Below are 19,449 nucleotides of genomic sequence, written 5' to 3'. Positions count from 1 at the left end.
AGCCCTGTTGCTGAGTCTGTGGACCTTTCATTATGACAGGAATGAGGAGAACACGGCTGTGTGCCAATCACCTGTCATGATGCGGTGCCTTCAAAGCACAGCCACTTAATTGGAATTTTGGACATTTAGTTGCAACTTGCCAGCAGTGTGGTAAGAACAAAAGAAAAAAAAGAAAGAATATATTTAACACACGGAGGAAATCACTTGGAAACTTTAAAACAATAATAATAATATTATTATTTTAGTTATTTTAATTTCTAAATCTGGCTATAGGCGTGTGACACGTCCAGTCATTGAAGCCGAATATTTCTAGGGACCCGTGAAGGCATCGGCAGTGTGAGCTCTAGTGGGTTCATACCGGCTGGGCCAAACAATCAGACATGGATATGAGTGACAAAAAGGGTCCTATTACACTGAAAATAATCCTCATAGGAAACTCTGGGTGAGTTAAAGGGGCATTTAAAGGTTCTTATTAATTCCGCAGTTCCACCGATACTTGTTTCACTTTCATTTACTCCGGCTCTCTTTCTGTTTAAGACATAATTCCAAATTCTCAAAAGTGTGAAAGTGTGGGCTTGTATTTAACGGCGCAGTGCGATGCAAGAAGAATAATGCGCCTGTCTCCGGTAAAAGAGCGAGAGGTCTTCATTTTGTCGATTTCCACTAAACATGTGAGTGTTTACTTAGGGTGGGAAAATCCTCCGTCATGAACAGATACGTGAATCTCCGCTTCACCAACATGTACCGGGCCACTGTGGGGACCGACTTCCTCTCTAAAACAATCAACATAGATGGGGACACAGTCACGCTGCAGGTAATTCACCTGTGCATTTGGCAGTGAAACAAGCCCCCACACACCCAGGAACAAGACACTCATGTCATATAGGATGATTAATCCCATGTTTCCCACTGTGTGTATGTCAGATCTGGGACACAGCAGGCACAGAGAGGTTCCAGTCTCTGGGTACACCTCTGTACAGGGGAGCTCACTGCTGCATGCTGGTGTTTGATGTCACATCCAAGGCCAGCTTCTCTGCTCTGGATGGGTGGAGGAAGGAGTTTTTGATCCAAGGGGAACCCAAGGATCCTTCTGATTTCCCTTTTATTGTACTGGGCAACAAAACGGATCTGAGCGACCGAGAGGTTAGTCAAAGTCCTCTTCTTTCAGTCGGTCTCAGTGAGGCATCTCCAGGTTTACCACACACGTGGCTCAGTACAGTTTTATTAAATGCAGATTTGTTGGAACCACGACTGAACTATAACATCATTTTTGTCTTACCTGCTTTTCAGCCTGGTGCTGTAGTGGGAACCTGTGTGATCACTTAGGTTTAGGACCTTTAGTCTATATTGAGCTACCTTGTTATCGGGTTTGTTATCAAATTGCTTCAATTTTGCCATTCTGTGTGTATGCAGTCACTGGGCACTTTTAAATGTACACCTTAGCTTAGTTTTGCCTTTAGAACTGCCTTAATTCTTCATGGTGTAGACTCCCCAGGTGGTGGGAAAAGATTCCTCTGAGATTTTGATCCACAGCCTCACGCAGCTTCTCCAGATCCATGATGTGAATCTCCTGTTTGACCACATCCCCGAGGTGCTCTGTAGGATTCCAGTCTGGTGACTGTGGAGACCACTTGAGTAAAGCAAACTCATTGTTAAGCTCAAGAAGCCACTTTGATATTTTTGAGCTCTGTGGCGTTATCCTGCTGGAAGCAGCCATCTGAAGACGGTCATTAAGGTATAGACGTGGTCAGCAACAGTTCTCTGGTAGGCTGCGATATTTAAACCATTCTCAGTTGGTACTAAGATGCCCAGTGTGCCAAGAAAATGTGCCCTCTCACTATTACACCACGACCATCAGCCTGAACTGTTGGTAGAATGGAGCCATGCTTTCATGTTGTTTACACCAAGATATTTCTCTTTTCTTTCTGAAATACACTTATAACTTACACTCTTGCAAAGGAAATGCAAGTCACAGTGAGTGTTAGATCAAAAGTGAAGTCTCTATTAACATTTTGTATTCTTCTGTTCTATTTTTGGTGTGAGCGCACAGTAAAGTAAGCTGCGTCCAGGGTAACCAGGTGTCCTACTTTATGTGGAGGCTGCACAGCATTTTTTATCTCTTGTCCCTCAGTCTCACATTTTGATTGGCTCTGGTATTCAAAAGTCAACACTGCAGGAAAGATACGGGAAGAAAGCATGAGTCAAGTGCAGGTTAACCTCACTGTTCTACTGCCTACCCAAGGAGGAAAACTGTAAATCACAATCAGTGCAGATTTTACTGGAATTGGATGGAAACTACCACAAAGAGAAAATGCAATGAATCTACAAGAAAGCCTGAAAACTACTTTAAGTCGGTGGAAGAAAATTGTCAGTTGATATTATTTTGATTATTATTCAGTTTTGCAGAATGAAGAAAGCTGATGCAAAGTGACACACTGCATGTGACTCTCACAAGGAAGTGGCAGCTCAAAATCAGATGTGACTATCTATAGCCACATCCCGACTCAGACCTAAAAATGATTGACGAAGAAGCCAGCAGCTGAAATAACAGTGTACCCATTTAAGTGTTATTGGGATAGAAAGAGAAACTGTCTAAACAATATTTAGCTTTCCTTTGTGCTTATTTTATTTGGTTAGGCAGAGTTGGCACATTTGAATTAAAATAAAATACAAAAACACAACCTGAAGTCTGACAGAATAACAGTTAACAGTGACTACTACATTACGTATAGTAGTCACTGCACACTTTGTAGAGATGCGAATGGAAATCCCTTTGCAAAAATATTTTATGCCTGTCAAAGTGTTGTCTTTGGGATTTTTAGTAGATTCTGGTCAAGAAATATGAACAAATGTTTTTAATGACAGGCTGCTAGTAACGGAGCACCTAACAATATCATTTGAAATGGGTTTGCTATGTTTTCGGTTATGTGAAGACTTCATGCGTTGAGTTAGGTGGATTTATTTAATGCTTGAATCATTCGTAGATTAGTGTCTATGACTGGATTGAACAGAGGGAAATGCAGTCAGTGTAGAAAGAAAAACTTTGAAAGACCTTCAGAAAGCCTGAAGAACTATTGGTCAAGATCACTGGCTCACTAGGAGCAAATATAAAGAAATCAGGGCTGTGTTTGTCCTTTATATTCTTAATGCTAAGCCTTTAATCTGCATAATCCATGTTTATTAACTCTTACAAATCAGATGTCAACATCTCAGGATGGCTCTCAACATGACAAAAGTGACCATTATTTAGTTTGACGTGTTCTGGTCACCACAGGCTTTCCAAGCCCGCTGCTCGTGAAACTCAGTTTGCCAAGAGGCCCATCCTTTAGATTTGTGTGTTTTATTCCACACATTACTCTGATCCATCATGTGAGTAACATTTTGTTTCCTCTCAGGTGTCTGACAAGCTGGCCCGGCAGTGGTGCGAGGAAATTGGAGCTGAATACTTTGAAGGAAGTGCCAAAGAAGATCTGGATGTAGAGAAGCCGTTTTTGAGAGCGGCTCAGCGTGGCTTACAGCAGGTGACTCAACTCGTCTTGTGTTTACTCTTAATAAACACACACGCACAAAAGCCCAATTTTTTTTATGTTTAACATGTTTATTTTTTGATGATAAAAGATACATTACTCCCTACAGTACAAAAAACACACATTGGAAAATACAGGACATTTCCAGATAACCTGCAAACAGCCGAGAGAAACTCGCAACACCTGTGAGTGCTGAGAGGCGCACTCGTCCCAGTGTGGAAGGGGAAAGTTCAGAGACCTCGGCACTGCTGATGAGGACCTATCTAACGAGGGTGCAAAAATAGTGACCCAGCAAAGGTACTGTGGAAGGAAAGGACACAATTGTATACCACATGGAGAGAGGAACAAACTCATTAAATGTTTTTTCTTCTTTTTTTTTTTTTTTCTGAGAACCTTCAGCTTATGGTCTAACTTAAGGCATCACTACTAAAATACACTGCTTTTTTGCATGCATGTCTAGTTTTGTTCAACAGACACACCGACACGCACAAAATTATGAATGCATATGAAGAGAAAGTTTTCATTTCTAGAAAGTAATCGGGAGAAATCACAAACAGAACCCGAGGTACGGGCCAGAGAAAAAGCGGCAAACCCGGGCTCTCATCTTCGTGGCCGTCGTTACCATCACAACTGAATCCACTCTTACAAAGTAGATATACACTCATGTCCAGTCAGAAACCTCCTCCCTGTACAAGTTTTGTATTGTAATGAACCTAGCAGTGATTCGGACTCCTACAGTGAATCAGCTTGACAGAAGCAAATTAGGGAGACTATATATATTTATATATATATATATACGTTTCTTTTATAAGCAAAGACACAAAAGGCAATCAAGAGATGACCAACATGTAAAAACAGTTTGTTACAGGTAATTATATAAAAGGCCAAGATGTTTCCTTTTTTTTTTTTTGTTTTGTCTGTTTTTTGTTTTTTCATTCTTGCTCTATGAATGAACTAATTTACAAGTGAGTACACTCCAGCCATGTAAGCTTTCTTCCCAAGACATCGCCATTCAAAAGACATATGGGTTTTACATGTCACAGTTAGCTCGCACACCATCTGTAGTCTGGAATACAGAGCCGTGGAAAGGAACAAAAGATTTATTAAATGGATTTACATACATCAAATAGGGGAAGGGAAAATAATTCTACTGATAATTTGCCATTCTGAAACTTAGACGTGAGGACAGCACATTCATAAGCGTAAAAAGCATAGGACAACTGATCGGGATATCATGGAGGGGGAGGGGAAAGGATGGAAAAGATCTGATGTTGGTCTTTTCTAAGCCCCTCCTCCCCCTTGTGTTTCCATGTTTGGCAAATGAAGCAACACAAGTATCAAGTAGTAAACAAAGTAAAAACTCCTCTCCCTGGGTCCACATCAAAAGTTCCCTTCAGTCCTATAACCTCTGCGGTTTCTACTTGGAACAAATACAAAAAGTCTTTCTCACTTTCATTGCCATCTGTTAACAAGAACATACAACCAACTGAAGATTTCTTTTTTTAAAATAGAGTGGCAACCTCAACATTAGCCACAACATCTTCCCATGAACACAAATTATTGGGATGAACAACAGTTAAAAACTGATGTATTTTTTTTCTCTTAAAAATGCACACAACATACACATACACACAGAAGGAAAAAAAGCTTAAAAAATACAAAAATAAACTACACAAAAGATCTTCTGCGTCATTGCTTGCTAATTTTTTGGGAAGATTTTTTTTTCCATGTGTGCTGCAAGTCTCAGTCCTAGCAAAGTCATTCGTTCTCTACAAATCTCTTCCTTTTGCCATTCTTCCAACATGTTGGCCACCAGTCCTCATCTTGGGGTAAAAAGCGCACAGTGATGACATTACCAGGAGACTGGAGTCCAGTACGATGACTGTACAGACTTGGTTCTCAATGAAGCAAATTAGTTTTGAGCAAAATAATAATAATAATAATAAAAAAAAAAAAAGTGTCCTCCTTCACAGAGGACAAGTGCTTTATTTGATTCCATACCGATTTTTTTTCCTCTCATCTATACTAATGCTTCCACAGCCTTTTTCAACACTGTACATCATTCCATGTAGTCTCTTCTCTACATCCCCCCCAGAATTCCCCAAAAACACAGGAAAAAGAAAAAGGGTAACATTGCGCTCAGGCTGGCTCCCAGTTTGTGAAAGATGTAAATGCTTCTCTATACTGTTCCAACTATTGAAATAAGTCAAAAATAGGTGTTAAAAGGATGGAAGGGGATGTGACTGAAAAAGATAATGTGCTTCTAGGTTTGTGTTGCTCTAAAAATAGTACGACCAACAGAACGAGGAGGAAGGAGAGTTTTATCTACAGAAACATCTCTCAGATCAACTTTCGTCTCGGCTTCATATGGTTATTCTGCCTCCATTGCCGTCTCGGTCTGAGACATTTGGGGAAGTGGATGGAGGATGAGGTTAGGATGAGGATGAAGAGGAGAAAGGGTGAAGGTCAGTCTTCCTGATAAAAAGACAGCGAGTGGGGTAAAAAAAAAAAGAGACCAAAAGAAAAGACTGGGAGGGATCTCCAGGCAACCTCACTGGTCCGTCCTTGCTTTCTTTGGACCAGTAGACTTACTGCAGGAGAACACACAAAACCAGAATAAGTGCTGGATGTTTTATTCATCGATGAAATGTTCCTGTGTGCACGATATGAAACATGAATACTGTACTTACGTATCAGGAGAGGTGCCTGGTCTTTTGGGGGCCGGTTTTGCAGAGGAGGCATCTTTGCCAGATTCTACAGGACATTAAAGTGGAGAGATTCAATCCATCAATAGCAGCCTCAGTAATTAAGTATTTTTAATATTTTAAAGAACTTATTTGTGAACTCACCTTGCAGCCATCGAACTTGTGTGGCAGGACCATAGCCCTTCTCGTTACGGGCGGCAATGCGGAAGATGATCGCTGGCTTGGTGGTGTAGTCGATGTGTGCGTTAGAGAGGCTGGACGACTGAACCAAGCAAGATGGGTTGGGTCCACAATACACACGCATAAAGGCTAGCTGGGCTGGGGTGGAAGCCTTGGCTTCAGCTGTTTGGTTGCTCTGGATGGCCAGGTACACAGAGTACTCAATGATCTTTCCTGACGTCACCGAGGGTGGCTCCCAGGTTAGGTGGGCACCATCTGGGCTCTGGGGGGGATACAGTGAAAACATGCTACTTGGTGCCAAAACCATGGCTCACGTGATCACGTATGGCACACCTGTGAGTAAAATCTACAATGCAACAGGGTTTGTTTACCTTGCTGATTTTGATGGCACAAGGTGCCCCCGGGAAGCCTGGTAGGCAAGTCTTGAAAGCCGAAATCTCAGAGAAAGCTCCACGACCGCAGGCGTTGATTCCAGCAACTCGGAACTTGTAAGCTGTTCCAGGCTGCAGCTCCATTTTCTTCATCTGGCTGTAGTCTGGTATAATGCCAGAGTCATCCTACCAAACACATAAATACAAGTAGTTGATTAGATAAAGATGGACTCTTGTAACGCACATCGATATCATTCTGAATAAGGAAAGGCTCCCTGAGACAACTTACATCTCCTTGAGAATCATCTCCCGGCACATAGTAGTGAGTGACAACCATATTTGTCACTTTAACAATCCCCACATCAAACCACTGGTTCTCCTTTTTCACGACAGGCTTCACTGGAGCTGGCTGAGGGGCTTGCTTCTGCATGGGAACAAAAACGGTCAACAAATTCCTCCTTTCCTCTCTTCACCTCAACTGACATAATCAGAAGTGCAGCAGCACCAAAATGACTCACCTCTCCCTCAATGCCATTGGCGACCTCTGCTAGAGTGGCTGCTGCTTGAAGTTTAGCTGGACTTGCCACAGATACAGAGGGTGCAAACGTACTTGATGGCGCAAGCGCTGTGCAATGTCAAGAGCAATACAAAAATAATCAGTCTGCTGTAACAAACAGTAACATTCAAAGTAACTATAAAAAAACCAAACAAAACACAAACATACTCTCAGCTGTGGTGCGTGGCAGGAGAGAAGCCACAGCACTTGTGACTGCAGCGGCCATTTCGTTGTGCCCATTGCTCTCAACAGACGGATCATTGAGGCTGTCGGCAGGAGCAAGACCCTCGGTGGGCAAGCTTGTGTCCACCGTGGCCTGCTGAGCTGCGGCCTGAGCCTCCTGCAATTGTTGCTGCTGTTGGACCAGTGCTGCAAGATCTTGCTGGGTCAGCATGATGGGGATGTTGGTGGGTTGCTGGTTCTCTCCAGCAGCATCGCCTTCATCTGTAAGTTATACATTTTTTATGAATAGCAAGATCACAGAGAATTCACGAGTTTCACATCTAGAGGAATAGTTTTACTGACAAGTGTCCTGTTAACTAGAGCCAGCCCTTGAACTTAGGCTATGCTATGGTTCAAAATTCGAAAGTCTGAACAAAAAGCTTTGATTCTACTCACTCATTACGGCTTGCTGAGCTGCCTGGAGGACCGCCTGGATAGCGAGGGCCTGGGCTTCCTCTGTGGCTGCTGCTTGTGCAGCCGCCTCTGCTGCTGCAGTGACAGCCAGTTCCTCGTCCGACAGCCCCGTCACCATTAGTGTGGCTCCCTGGCCCTCAGACATCAGCTCTGAAGGAAGGTTCAAGGCTGTCGCTGCTGCTGCTTCTCCCTGGGGAACACATTAAAGCAGTTCCATCAAAAAAACATGGAAAATGCATGACTGCAAAGAATTTCAAAATCAAAGGCCAAACAGACTTTTTTGCCTTCATACTTTATTCACCTCTGCTTGCGTCTCCATTGCTGCGGTTCCTTCCTCAACAGGTGCAGCTTCTGCTGATGCTGGCTCATCAGTCTGCATGGGTTCCTCTGTGGAGCTAGCTGCAGTGCTTACTCCCTCTGTGATGGATGAGATCGACTAGAGGGAAACAAAGAAATCATACCCCACAATGAGAAAGAAACTCTGGAAATGACATTCTTCTTACATATTCGTACACACATATTGACAAAAGTATTAGGCCGCACTTCTTAATCTGCGAAGTCACGCGTTTTCAGTCCTATGGCCACCGGTGTTTAAATTCTGGCACCTACCAATACAGTCTGCCTTTACAAACATTTCTGAATGTTTTGTTCTAAAGAGCTCGTAGATATTCAGCACAGTAATGTAATAGGACGCCAACACTCTATCAACACTCTGCTGACTCAATACCTACAGGATTATAAACTTGCTCTGGCTTTCTCGTCAGCACAAGTACTGTGCACCAGGAGTTTCACAACTTCAGTTTCCATGGTCAAGCAGATCCTTTAAGTGTAATGTGTAGGTGGCCTGGTACTTTTGTCTGTACAGCATATCAAATTCAGAAATGCAGCCCCAACGTGGACATCTACTAGGATTAGTTTTACCACCATCACCTAGTCATACTGGATGGTTTTTAGAAAAGGATCTTATTTTGACAGGAATGATGTGTTATTCTTACAGGCACAGAGGGTCCAGGGGCTGGTGTAGACTGAGTGACAGTAGTGATAGCCCTGCCCTGGGTGGTGCCAGTTGTTGCTGTGGTGGATGCCTCTTCTGTGCTGCTGGTACCTTCTGCTCCTTCTTCTGTCTGCTGGGTTGCTAATGAGACATAGTAACATAACAAACTACTAGTAACAAACTACTTTTACTGCTTAGAGAAAAACAATCATCCGTCATGTGAGATCTAGATGTTATTTTAAGAAATATTAAGACAAGTGTAATTAAAAAAAGAAGCTTGAGAGTCACCACACAGTGTATGGAAACCTAACTTGCTATTAATTATAAAAGAAAAAGAAAAGAAATAAGATTATTCAGGTAAAATGTACACCGTATGTTTACATACCAGTGCCTTCACCTGTCTCCATGCTACAAGTGGCAGTTGTGGCTGTGTTGGTGGTCCCCGTCTCGTGTGTTTCACAGGGAGGGTTGGAGCAAACCCTTTGGACCAGGGCTGTTGTTGTGCTGGTCTGGTCTCCTCCCATGCTGGAGGTGGCTGTGGACGGAGAATTGGTGGTCCCCGTCTCATGGGTTTCGCAGGGTGGATTAGAGCACACGCTCTGCACCGTGTCTGTCTGGTTTGCATTCATGCTAGATGAAGCTTGTGTGGTGGAGTTGGTGGTGCCAGTCACATGGGTCTCACAGGGCGGGTTGGAGCACGCCTGCTGCACTCCTCCCATGTTCGACGTTGCTGTGGTAGCAGTGTTTGTTGTTCCGGTTTCATGGGTCTCACGTGGTGGGTTGGAACACATGCGTAGCGCAGACATGTTTGAAGAAGCAGTTGTGGCTGTGTTGGTAGTTCCGGTCTCATGGGTCTCGCAGGGCGGATTCGAGCAGACCTGTCCTGCACCGATTGTAGCTGAGGAAGTGGTGGCCGTGTTGGTGGTTCCTGTTTCATGGGTTTCACATGGTGGGTTAGAGCAGACCTGCCCTGCTCCAATTGTTGCAGACGAAGTGGTGGCTGTGTTGGTGGTTCCGGTTTCGTGGGTCTCACACGGTGGGTTAGAGCAGACCTGTCCTGCACCAATTGTTGCGGAAGAAGTGGTGGCTGTGTTGGTAGTTCCCGTTTCGTGGGTCTCACAGGGCGGATTAGAGCAGACCAGAGTGACAGTTCCAGAGCTCTCTCCAGCAGCTCCAGCCTCAGTGGAAGTGGGTTGCTCAGAGGTTGGTGAAGCCAGGATGGATACTGGTAGATCTTGTACTGGCTGAGCCTCAACACCACTGGGAGTTGTGATCAGAGTCACCTGGGTGGGCTGGTTCTGCTGAGAGGAAAGAGATGTCAGCTCTAAGGCAAATAGTATGTTATACATGGTCTAAAACAGAAGAACTTCATTGACTGTCTGAAAATTTCTGAGGAGCAGCTCTCCATTAGTCTGTGTTTACAAGAAGAGGTAGCAACATCTTCACATATGGTCTTTTTCAGCATGTTGTGATATACTACTTATAGCTTATGACACATGCTACTGCAAGAGCTTCAAAACCTAATGACTAAAATACAAATATTACAAAGTGGAGCTGCTGGGTATTACCTGCACTGTCATAGTAGAAGAGGGCAGTGCGGAGGAAGAAGTTAGGCTAGTCTGAGCAGCTGAAACTGTAATGGCAGTTGGGTTGATGACCTGGCTGGACAGGGTAGCAATGGTTCCCAGTGTGGTGATGGGAGTAACGAGAGAGGCAGTTGAACTATCAACTGTGCCTCCCGCCAAGCTAGTAGAAACGGTACCAGTGACTGTGCCGAGAGTGGTGACACCTGGAAGAAATGTGGTTTGAAAAATGAAACCAGAGAAACAAAACTGTTAATTTACATAATCATTACTTAGTAATTTTTTCGTACCTGTAGTCCCCTTGACAACCAGAGTTGTGACAGTCGGCTTAACAGCAGACACAGTCACTGGTGTAACCAGACGAACGCCACCCACTGTGCTCATGGGAACAGTGCGTAAAATAGTGCCAGGTTGCCCGGGAGCACCCTTCAAAACCACCTAGAAACAGAAGATTTAGGATAAACAGGCAGCACAACAAACACAATATGTACCAAACACTGCTGACCAAAAAGAGACAATTTACCTGTGTCAGTCCCTGCTGGCCAGCTGCCGTGGCAAGTTTGGGCACCGCAGTGATGATTTTCCCAGGAGTTCCTGTGGTCATCACCTTTGTGGTAAGGATTGTAATGGGCGTTTTCATACCTGCACTGCTTGTTACACCTGCAAGGACAAACACAAGCATGAATATAATCACTGCTCAATCACTAATCCTAAATCTAAAGGTTAATTTACACAGCAAATGCCAAAAAGTGTGCAAACTTGAATGAGAACAAACCTGTAGCTCCAGGCTGGGTCATGATGGCTGACATGGGGATAGTCTTAATGATGGTGGTACCCTGCTTAGTGGTAGTAGGAGAGACTCCGCTGATGTTGAGGATAGTGGGCTTGTTTCCTGTGCCTCCAGCCTGGGAGGTGGTGATGATGGTTGTGGGTTTGCCATCTGCAGAAGTCACCAGCTTCAGGATTGTGCCAGCTGGGAGTGGACCCTTTGTCTGGAAAGAAAGGTGCATGTTATGAAAACTATTCAGGGAAAGACACGTGGTGCCTGTCTCAGGAGTTTTAAGCTACCTCCTGTTTTTTCCTGCACTCATGCAGATAGCTGACCTGTATGATCTGTGTGAGAGGGTTAGTGGAAGCCTGGCCTGTGACAGCTGATGTCTGCACTGGCTTGGTTTGTACCACAGACATCATCTTGCCAAGGTTGGAGATCTGCCGACATAGGAGAGAGACTCAAATTCATGAGTCACCAGAAAACATCGGATATTACGGGGAGGTCAGCCGGATGCTCGACCACTAAACTTGTGGCTCTAGAATCATTCTAGCCCTAACTGACCGACAGTCATGCAGATCACTGACATCATGCTCCCTGTCTTTTCCAACAGTCACTGTAGGCCAACTTTTACACCCTCCCTACTGGTTCAAAAAGACGCCACCATTGAGTGACCAATCAATACAAAGATGCAGAGTGCGAGGAAGCATTTTACAGAATCCATGGTTTAAAGCATGCCTGTGAAAGCACCAAAGGGTGCTCTCAAGTAGAGTTGCAGTATTACATTATGCTAAAGAATCCATGTTTTCTTACCAGAGTGCCACTGCTGCCCATGGTCAGGGGGCTCTTGACCAGGGTGATGGTCTTGGTGACTCCTCCCACCACAGTGGTCACCACCTGGGCCTGCTGGGCCACTGTGACTGCACCAGACTTGTGCACAGTGATGATGGGTCTGGTGGTAGTGGTGGGAGAGGATGCAGTTGCTGTGCCCACTTGGGCAGCGGCAGTCTTCAACATCCGTGTGGCCGGGTTACTGACCTACAAGCACATATTTATTATCACAAATGGCTTGTGATAGGACGAGCATAATGTTGGAAATGAGAGCGTTTACTGCAACGTGTACCATGACTGGAGAAGCCACTTTCACTGTGGTTGTGCTGGGAGAAACTGCCACTGTTTTGAGAATGGTAGCACCTGCAGGAACATTGAGGACAGTTCCTGCCGAAGAGGGTGGGATCTTCTGGGTTGCTGCTGCAGCAGCAGCTAAAGCTGCCATGCCACTCATCTGAGGGCTACTTCCAATTGGCTAAAAGTTAAAAAGAAATAAATGTTGACATTATTTGCTGATCTGGCAGTGCAGTTCACAGCGAAAGAACACAATTGTATGAAACTGCTCATACCGATCCCTGGGTAGTCTGGGCTGGAACTACCATTCGAACACCTGGAGGAAGGGATGTCACAGTGACGGGGGATTTCCCCGGCTGGCTGGGACGAACTGTGACAACAGATGCGCCTGTTGCAGACTGCTGAGCTGCAACCTTTAAAACTGCTGTAAAACAAATGAACCAAATTATTCACACCTTGTAGAATTTGGGTTGTTGCAGTTGCTGAGCTTCCTGGTGTGGTAACAACAATGCAAAATTGTAATACCTGTCTGTGGTAAGCTCTGAGCCGACGGTGCTGCAGCAGCTGGCACTGGGCTCTTTGGAGAGTTAAGCGGCTGCGATGGGGTTGCGCTCATAGCTGGAGAGGCTGCAGCTGGAGTTGCAGGAATGTCATACTTCTGCAGCTGCAGCAAGTATGTGTCAGCTGTGGAGACTGCACCCCAACTCACCTCCAGAGAGTTTGTGTTGGCACGGACTAACTGCACCCTGGCAGGGGCGTGCGGTCGCTCTGGGGGGGAAGCAGAATTTTCAATATTATCTAATAACGAGCTGTTGTCTCCAACAGCACTCATGTTACAGCACACCTACCTGTTTCCAGGTACCACAGATCTTTACAACAGACTTGGTTGTTCCAAGCTTTACGATAACCGTCACGGCCACTCCATACATAAAGCCTGGAATTGATAGCCACAGCACAGTGACCAGCACGGGCCCTGGGGATGTTGTCTTCAAGAGTATCCATCAACACTGTTTCCCAACACATGGTGTCTAACGAAGAATTACACAAAAGTTAAGAGTGGCACTGCACATTTGCTATTAAAAAACAAACAAAAAAAATATGATTTCAATAAAAACAGAGATAGACAAACCGAGGTTCAAGCACGCAAGAGTGTTTGTGCATTTCCACTCTTTTTCGTGTGTGGCCACTTTGACATCATCCATCACCAAAGGTACCCATCCTCCAAAAACATACATCCTGCACAGAGAAATGAATTCGCACTTAGACCATTTAACAAGCACAGAATTTCAAAAATGAGTAAAATGAAAATTAAGTTTGCTGTTGGAAATGTGCAGCAGTCATCTCACTTGTTTGTGATGGTGGTAGCAGAGTGAAGACTTCGAGGAAGTGGCGCTGTGCCGCTTACTGATGGTTTGTTCCATGTCAGGGTATCTGGAGATTTAAAAAAAAAAAAAGAAAATGAATAAAAGGTTATCTATTCTTAAATGCAAATAGATAAGGCAGCTTGTGTACAGAAAACTCACAATTTCCTATATTGCTTCTCTAACAGTGAAATGCTCAGTTCCATTTGTTCTGATACTCTGTGAATAGCATCATGTCTCAGAGGGCTGACGGCAGGGCATTTCAATTTTAGTGTTGTTATTTCTCCATTTACACTTTATAAAACATACCAATGTCAAGTGTCCATAGATCTCCAAGACGGCAACCGCTCATTCCTCCATAGATTATTAAGCGCGACTTCCTGGTTGCCTTCTCTGTGTATACCACAGCAGTGTGGCTCTCACGGGGAGGAGGCAGGACTCCGTATGTGATCGGAATATCCCATCCAACCACACTGGAACCTGCACGAAGCTCGAGTGTGTACAGATCATTCAGGTATCTGATGAATAAAAACAGTGACACTCACGTCGGTGGCTGAAACAGAAAAATATTTGCAGTCCTGCAAAACAGTGCTCCCCTGACGACTGTTCAGAAAACCTCTGTACCTGGGAATGTTGTTTTTTGGGTCTTCGCTGTCATTGGCGAGTCCACCAAACAGGTAGCATTTGTTGCCAACCAGTGAAAAGCTGTGGCCAAGACGAGGGCAAGGAGGGGGGCCATTCTTCGGGTTTTTTGCTTTTAATTTTTTCCATTCCCATCTGCTGGCCTGTAGCAAAAACCACAGTGAAAAAAAAACGATCAGTCGATGGATGGCAGCAGAAGCCGTAACTAACAAGTCTTAAGCTGACCACATTCCTTGTTCTGACAACATAAAAATAAGGACAGATTTAGTATCACAATTGTGACTGAACCTACATACTTCCCCCCCCTCATCAAGTCCACATTTATTTAGTGTTTGTTTACAGATCTACTCCATTTCCCAATGATTAAAAATCCACCTGGGATCTGGTGACAAAAACTTTTGGCACACTGCTTCCTTACATCCTTTAATCAGAAACATGTAACATTTGAGAACTTCTCAGGATCGGTTAATGAAATTTGGCAAACCCAAACATACTAGAAGAGCAGAACAACGTAAATTGTAACCTTTCTACTACAGTTTTAAGAATAAAGACACATTACTCCTTTAATGTATTTTCTCAAGACTAGCACAACCAATGAAACCATAAACTTTGCAACACACTTGTGTGCATTTCACAAGTCATCATAGTTTCAATGACACAACCTTACTATAATGCTGTACAGCTGAGCATTGAACACTCAGTAACACGTATAGTGATGAAACTTACAAGTGACCTTGAATTTAATTGTAATAGCTTGCCTGTTCTAGTGAATATTTTAACTGTAACAGGGGTGAAACATAACTTTGCAATCAACTTTCTCAATTTTTTCCTGTATCAGTCATCTCTGATGCAGACAAGAGAAAATTTCGCATGCAGCTGATAAAGACACTTTGCAGTATGATGGCCTACATATGAACATTGCTTTGTAAATATCTCTGGAAAATCTGACTTAGATACCAGCTATATTTTGTTGCTATAAATACTTTACAAGCCTTCATTATACTGACAAGCAAACTTAGTACGAAAACTGGGGTTATTTTTCAATAAAGGTTTACCTGTAGTTCATAAAGATCGTTGCTGTACTTTCCATACTCCACCATTCCACCAAATACCAGCAACCGTGTGCCATCACAGACAAAACCATATGCAGCACAACCAGGAGGGATGTCACCACGGACTGCTGGGATAAACCACTGGTTTGTTGCTAAAAATTAAAACACAATAACAATAAAGGGGTTATTTCTGGAGGCTTTCCTGTGGCAAATTGTAATTAATAAGTAAAGACATGCTATCACACCCACTAAGGCTTTAAAATGCTTAAAAGTAGAAGCAAAAAATAACCCTCTATTTATTTTTGGAAACATAAACTTAAAATCTACATTAAAGAATGGGAACACAAACACAACTGCTGAGTCTGCCTGCCCTTATTGGTTTATAAGCAGGAAACTGGGGCAGGGGATATGCTTAAACCAACCAGCATCATCCATTTTATTTTAGCCCGCCTTTTTTAACGTGTATTAAAATCCTTCTCCGACAGGGGGGGCTAACTTCTGTTTGGCCTACTGGGGCCTGCAAGGCTATTTAGTTTTGCGCATTATAAACATATACTGAAATGAACTGTACTATTTTAGATGTAGACGTACTTTGCGTTAGCCTTCTAAATATCTAAATTTTATTTGTAAAGAAATGATGCTTTCTGCAGAAACAATTGATAAAGTTCATTATGCAAAGTTGCGCTTACCGGTGTTGTATACATGCAGCTCATCCACAATCCCTTCGTTTCCACCGCCGAAAACAACCATAAGCTCCTTTATAGCCACAGCTCTGTGTCCATGTCTGGGCCGGGGAACAGGACCAGACCACCCGAGGACCCGTTTCCATCGCGGCTGCAGAACCGACGCCGTGGTCCCAGATACCGCGGAGCCAGGGGCAGACATGACTTCTACCGAAATAAATAATAAAGACGCATTAGTCATGTGTGCTTGAATAGTTCTGTTACCTTTCCATAAAACCTATGCAATACAAAAATAGCATCTAACCGTGCAATATAGCTAACTTTAAAGCAGGCTTTACAGTTAGCGGTTAGCTTTGGTTAATGAACACTGTCAAAAAAGGACAAGAAAAAACAATAACAGCAATAAACTATATTTGTACAAAACCTTTCGAGCAACTTCTGCTTTATGGTCTCTTACGCAGTTATGACGTCGTACTTCTGTTAAGAATCATAGTAAATCTTGCCATTATCCAAGTTTATTATTAGTTGTTTCTAACCATTGAATTCAATCCATGGAAGCCGCCATCTTGCAACCAAACAAACACCCGCTAACGCTACTGCCCGTCGGAAAAATGGCGGAAGCAAACGAAAAATAAAAATACATGACAACTAACCCACTACATCAACAAAAAACAAGGCAGGATGAATACAAATCCAACAGGTGATTATAAGCCCGTGTTCACAAAACGATACACAGTCGTACCACTAATTTATCCACTACTGCAATCGTTAGCAACAGTCGGCTATTTTCATGCCTCTCTGGGAGTCGCCATATTGTAGCTAACAACTTTAGCATTCTTTGCAACCGCTTTACCGCAATTATCAACGTTATAAAAAATCCAAAGTTTGTGTTAACAGTTGCAAATATTATGGGACTAAAGGGCCAAACAACTATGGGACCTTTTACCCAGATTTACAAAAAATTTAAAGTTGCAATCGCGGCATTCAAATTCTCATGTTAGCCGTACCCCGTTAGCTCTAGCGGCTAGTTACTCAACCTAATTTGCTCGAGCTAACGGCGTTAGCTGGCATCTGTCAAAGCGCTGCCGAATTTCTCAATTAAATTCAACGCAATTTAAAGTTTCTCTGTCGTGCATAATTTACCTGATACAAAGGCAAGCTCGGCAACGGTCTTAAAACTGAGCTAAATTGAATTAAACAGCATAAACACAATGTTATTATGTTTCATGCCGTCTCTGGAAGCAGCCATCTTTTCAACAATCGGCCTAAGTCTACAGCTCCCACAAGAAAAATGGCCGGGCGGTTTGCTACAACAAAACACAACAGAGCGAAAAGGGCACAGACGCTTCAGAATTTTACTCACTTATTTCGATGCAGTTATTGCAAAAACACAGATATGTGCTCTAATCTTGCGGCAATAATCCAAATTCATTCGATTTGTGAAGAAGTATTTCCTCTCATGCCTGCCTGGAAGCTGCCATCTTCTTGACAACCAGAGGCGGAGGAAAATGGAAGAGAGTTGGCGTCACCCAAAGTAAACATGGCGACAAGGACCCACTTGCAAACCGTTTCGGAGGTAAAGGTATATACATTTTTTTTATTTTTGTCAATCTTTGTGTGCGAATCGTGCAGTAAGTACCAGTGTACTTTTAGGAACACTGCAAATCGATTTAAAGTAAACACGTTACGACTTTGCGCGAATTACAACAAGTTGTGTTATAGGAGTTGGGTTATTGTCCCTTACTAAAGATGGCGACACCCGTACCGAACCTCCTTTTATTTTAATTTTGTATGCAATTCTGATTTTATTCCCCTCTAAACCTACTTGTATATGCCCACAAATTCTCGACAACAGCGCACGAGCAACAATTTACAGACTTTGCGCTCGCACATATTAATGTTGACACGCCCACGTCCCCCTTTAGAGCGCCCTCCACTGATACAAATACTCTACTACAATGGCTTCAACATTAAAAAAAGCGTCCCTGGTTTTGACATCAATATGTTCAGCCGTAGGATAAGCGGAAGACAATGGATGGATGATGGACGGATGGATGTTCAGCCATATTCTTTGATGTCAACCTAAAAGACAAGTAAATGCTCTAAAGTGTAAAATGTACGCTCCAGGTAGCGAAATAAAACATATAGTTAAAAAGTATTTCGGTTTATGACCGAGACAACAAATAAAGAAATGATTGTACATTATGACCAATACTGCAAAACAGATCACATCATATTTAGAGCAAGTCAGATTTAAAACACAACATATATACACAGTACTTTGTCAAAATCTTGAGATACTATTCATTTATTTATATCTTGTTAGGAAAATGGTAAATCCATACAGAAACATGTATTTTTGGAAATACTTTTTTTTTTTAAAGGCAAAAATTTTTTTTTTCAATTCTACCAAGCTTAAAAGTCAATATTTCAGATGACAAGCTTTATTATTTAACACAGCCTTAACTCTCTTAGGCAAGCTTTCCTGTCATTTCATTGCGTAGCCTTCAGGAATAGTACTTCCAGGCTATTTGAAGAACATTCAAAGCTCCTTTTTTGGACCATGGCTGCCCTTTGTTCTCTTTTAATAATCACACACTGCTTCAATAACTGATAGTGTTGTATTCTGTGTTTATCTATCCAGGTGTGCTTTTACTGTGCTGGCAGTGTGACAAAAAAGTCACTGCCAGATGTAGAAAGTCTGGCTACTTGGAAGCAAAATATAAAGAAATAAGTGTGGTTCAAGCATTTTAGTTTGGCAGACTAGTGCCAGATATCCGGGTAACCATCAAGAGAAAAAGGTGAGCGAGTATTAGCATAATTCTGACTTTTTGCAGGTTGAATTCGTTGCTGCGAAGATGATAAGTTAATGTGGCTTAAACAGTCATTGCATGTTCTGATGGACTGCAAAGCTATCCTCAGCAGTAGGCCAGGACTTCTTCTTTTTCTTCTTCTTCAAAAAGTCTGCGCAAACATTTTTTTAAATTATTATTGCCAGACTACTTTATCATCCATTAGCTGGTTGGCAGTAATTCAATCTGTCTCTTTTTACACTACAGCTTTATTTCTGCTGCATGTGGGGTGCTTACATGCACCTTAAAGACTTTAGGTTCTGAGTACCTGAACCTGACCTTCTTCCTAAAGAAGGCCAATAATAAAGAAAAAAAAAACATATTTCATGATATGAAAAGTAGCTGCCCTTTGTTGCAGCACTATGTTAGTCCATTAGATGGCAGACTTACACTACTGATTTTCTTCCTCCATC

At 43.0% G+C, this 19,449-nt stretch overlaps 2 protein-coding genes across 9 annotated transcripts; one reads left to right on the top strand and one right to left on the bottom strand.

The window, feature by feature from the left end:
• Window positions 1-253: 253 nt before the first annotated feature.
• si:dkey-13a21.4 (uncharacterized protein LOC494576 homolog) lies at window positions 254-5,439 on the top strand. The gene is made up of 5 exons (XM_040003298.1): window positions 254-442; window positions 688-814; window positions 925-1,143; window positions 3,396-3,521; window positions 3,637-5,439. Exons 1-5 carry the CDS (start codon window positions 381-383, stop codon window positions 3,721-3,723), a joined length of 621 nt encoding a protein of 206 aa, XP_039859232.1. The 5' UTR covers window positions 254-380; the 3' UTR covers window positions 3,724-5,439.
• hcfc1a (host cell factor C1a) lies at window positions 4,455-17,729 on the bottom strand. Of its 8 annotated transcripts, none has more exons than XM_040003280.1 (28): window positions 17,548-17,727; window positions 16,191-16,391; window positions 15,505-15,653; window positions 14,432-14,592; window positions 14,117-14,325; window positions 13,793-13,877; window positions 13,576-13,682; window positions 13,295-13,474; window positions 12,972-13,214; window positions 12,722-12,870; window positions 12,445-12,627; window positions 12,135-12,359; window positions 11,657-11,761; window positions 11,328-11,544; window positions 11,076-11,212; window positions 10,843-10,990; window positions 10,538-10,758; window positions 9,355-10,270; window positions 8,971-9,110; window positions 8,268-8,411; window positions 7,958-8,165; window positions 7,508-7,783; window positions 7,302-7,408; window positions 7,073-7,207; window positions 6,784-6,969; window positions 6,377-6,674; window positions 6,218-6,281; window positions 4,455-6,118 (listed from the first exon to the last, which is right to left on the bottom strand). In XM_040003280.1, exons 2-28 carry the CDS (start codon window positions 16,384-16,386, stop codon window positions 6,079-6,081), a joined length of 5,229 nt encoding a protein of 1,742 aa, XP_039859214.1. In that variant the 5' UTR covers window positions 16,387-16,391; window positions 17,548-17,727; the 3' UTR covers window positions 4,455-6,078. The 8 variants fall into 8 exon arrangements, with proteins under 8 accessions (XP_039859214.1, XP_039859219.1, XP_039859220.1 ...); XM_040003285.1 differs by having other exon boundaries at window positions 9,355-10,267; XM_040003286.1 differs by having other exon boundaries at window positions 8,277-8,411; window positions 17,548-17,726.
• Window positions 17,730-19,449: the final 1,720 nt, after the last annotated feature.

Source organism: Simochromis diagramma, unplaced genomic scaffold (genome assembly GCF_900408965.1).
Source record: "Simochromis diagramma unplaced genomic scaffold, fSimDia1.1 OVJJ01000646.1, whole genome shotgun sequence".
Classification (NCBI taxonomy): Eukaryota; Metazoa; Chordata; class Actinopteri; order Cichliformes; family Cichlidae; genus Simochromis; species Simochromis diagramma.
Note: the sequence above shows the minus strand (reverse complement) of the source record. Positions and strands in the feature narration are given on the sequence as shown.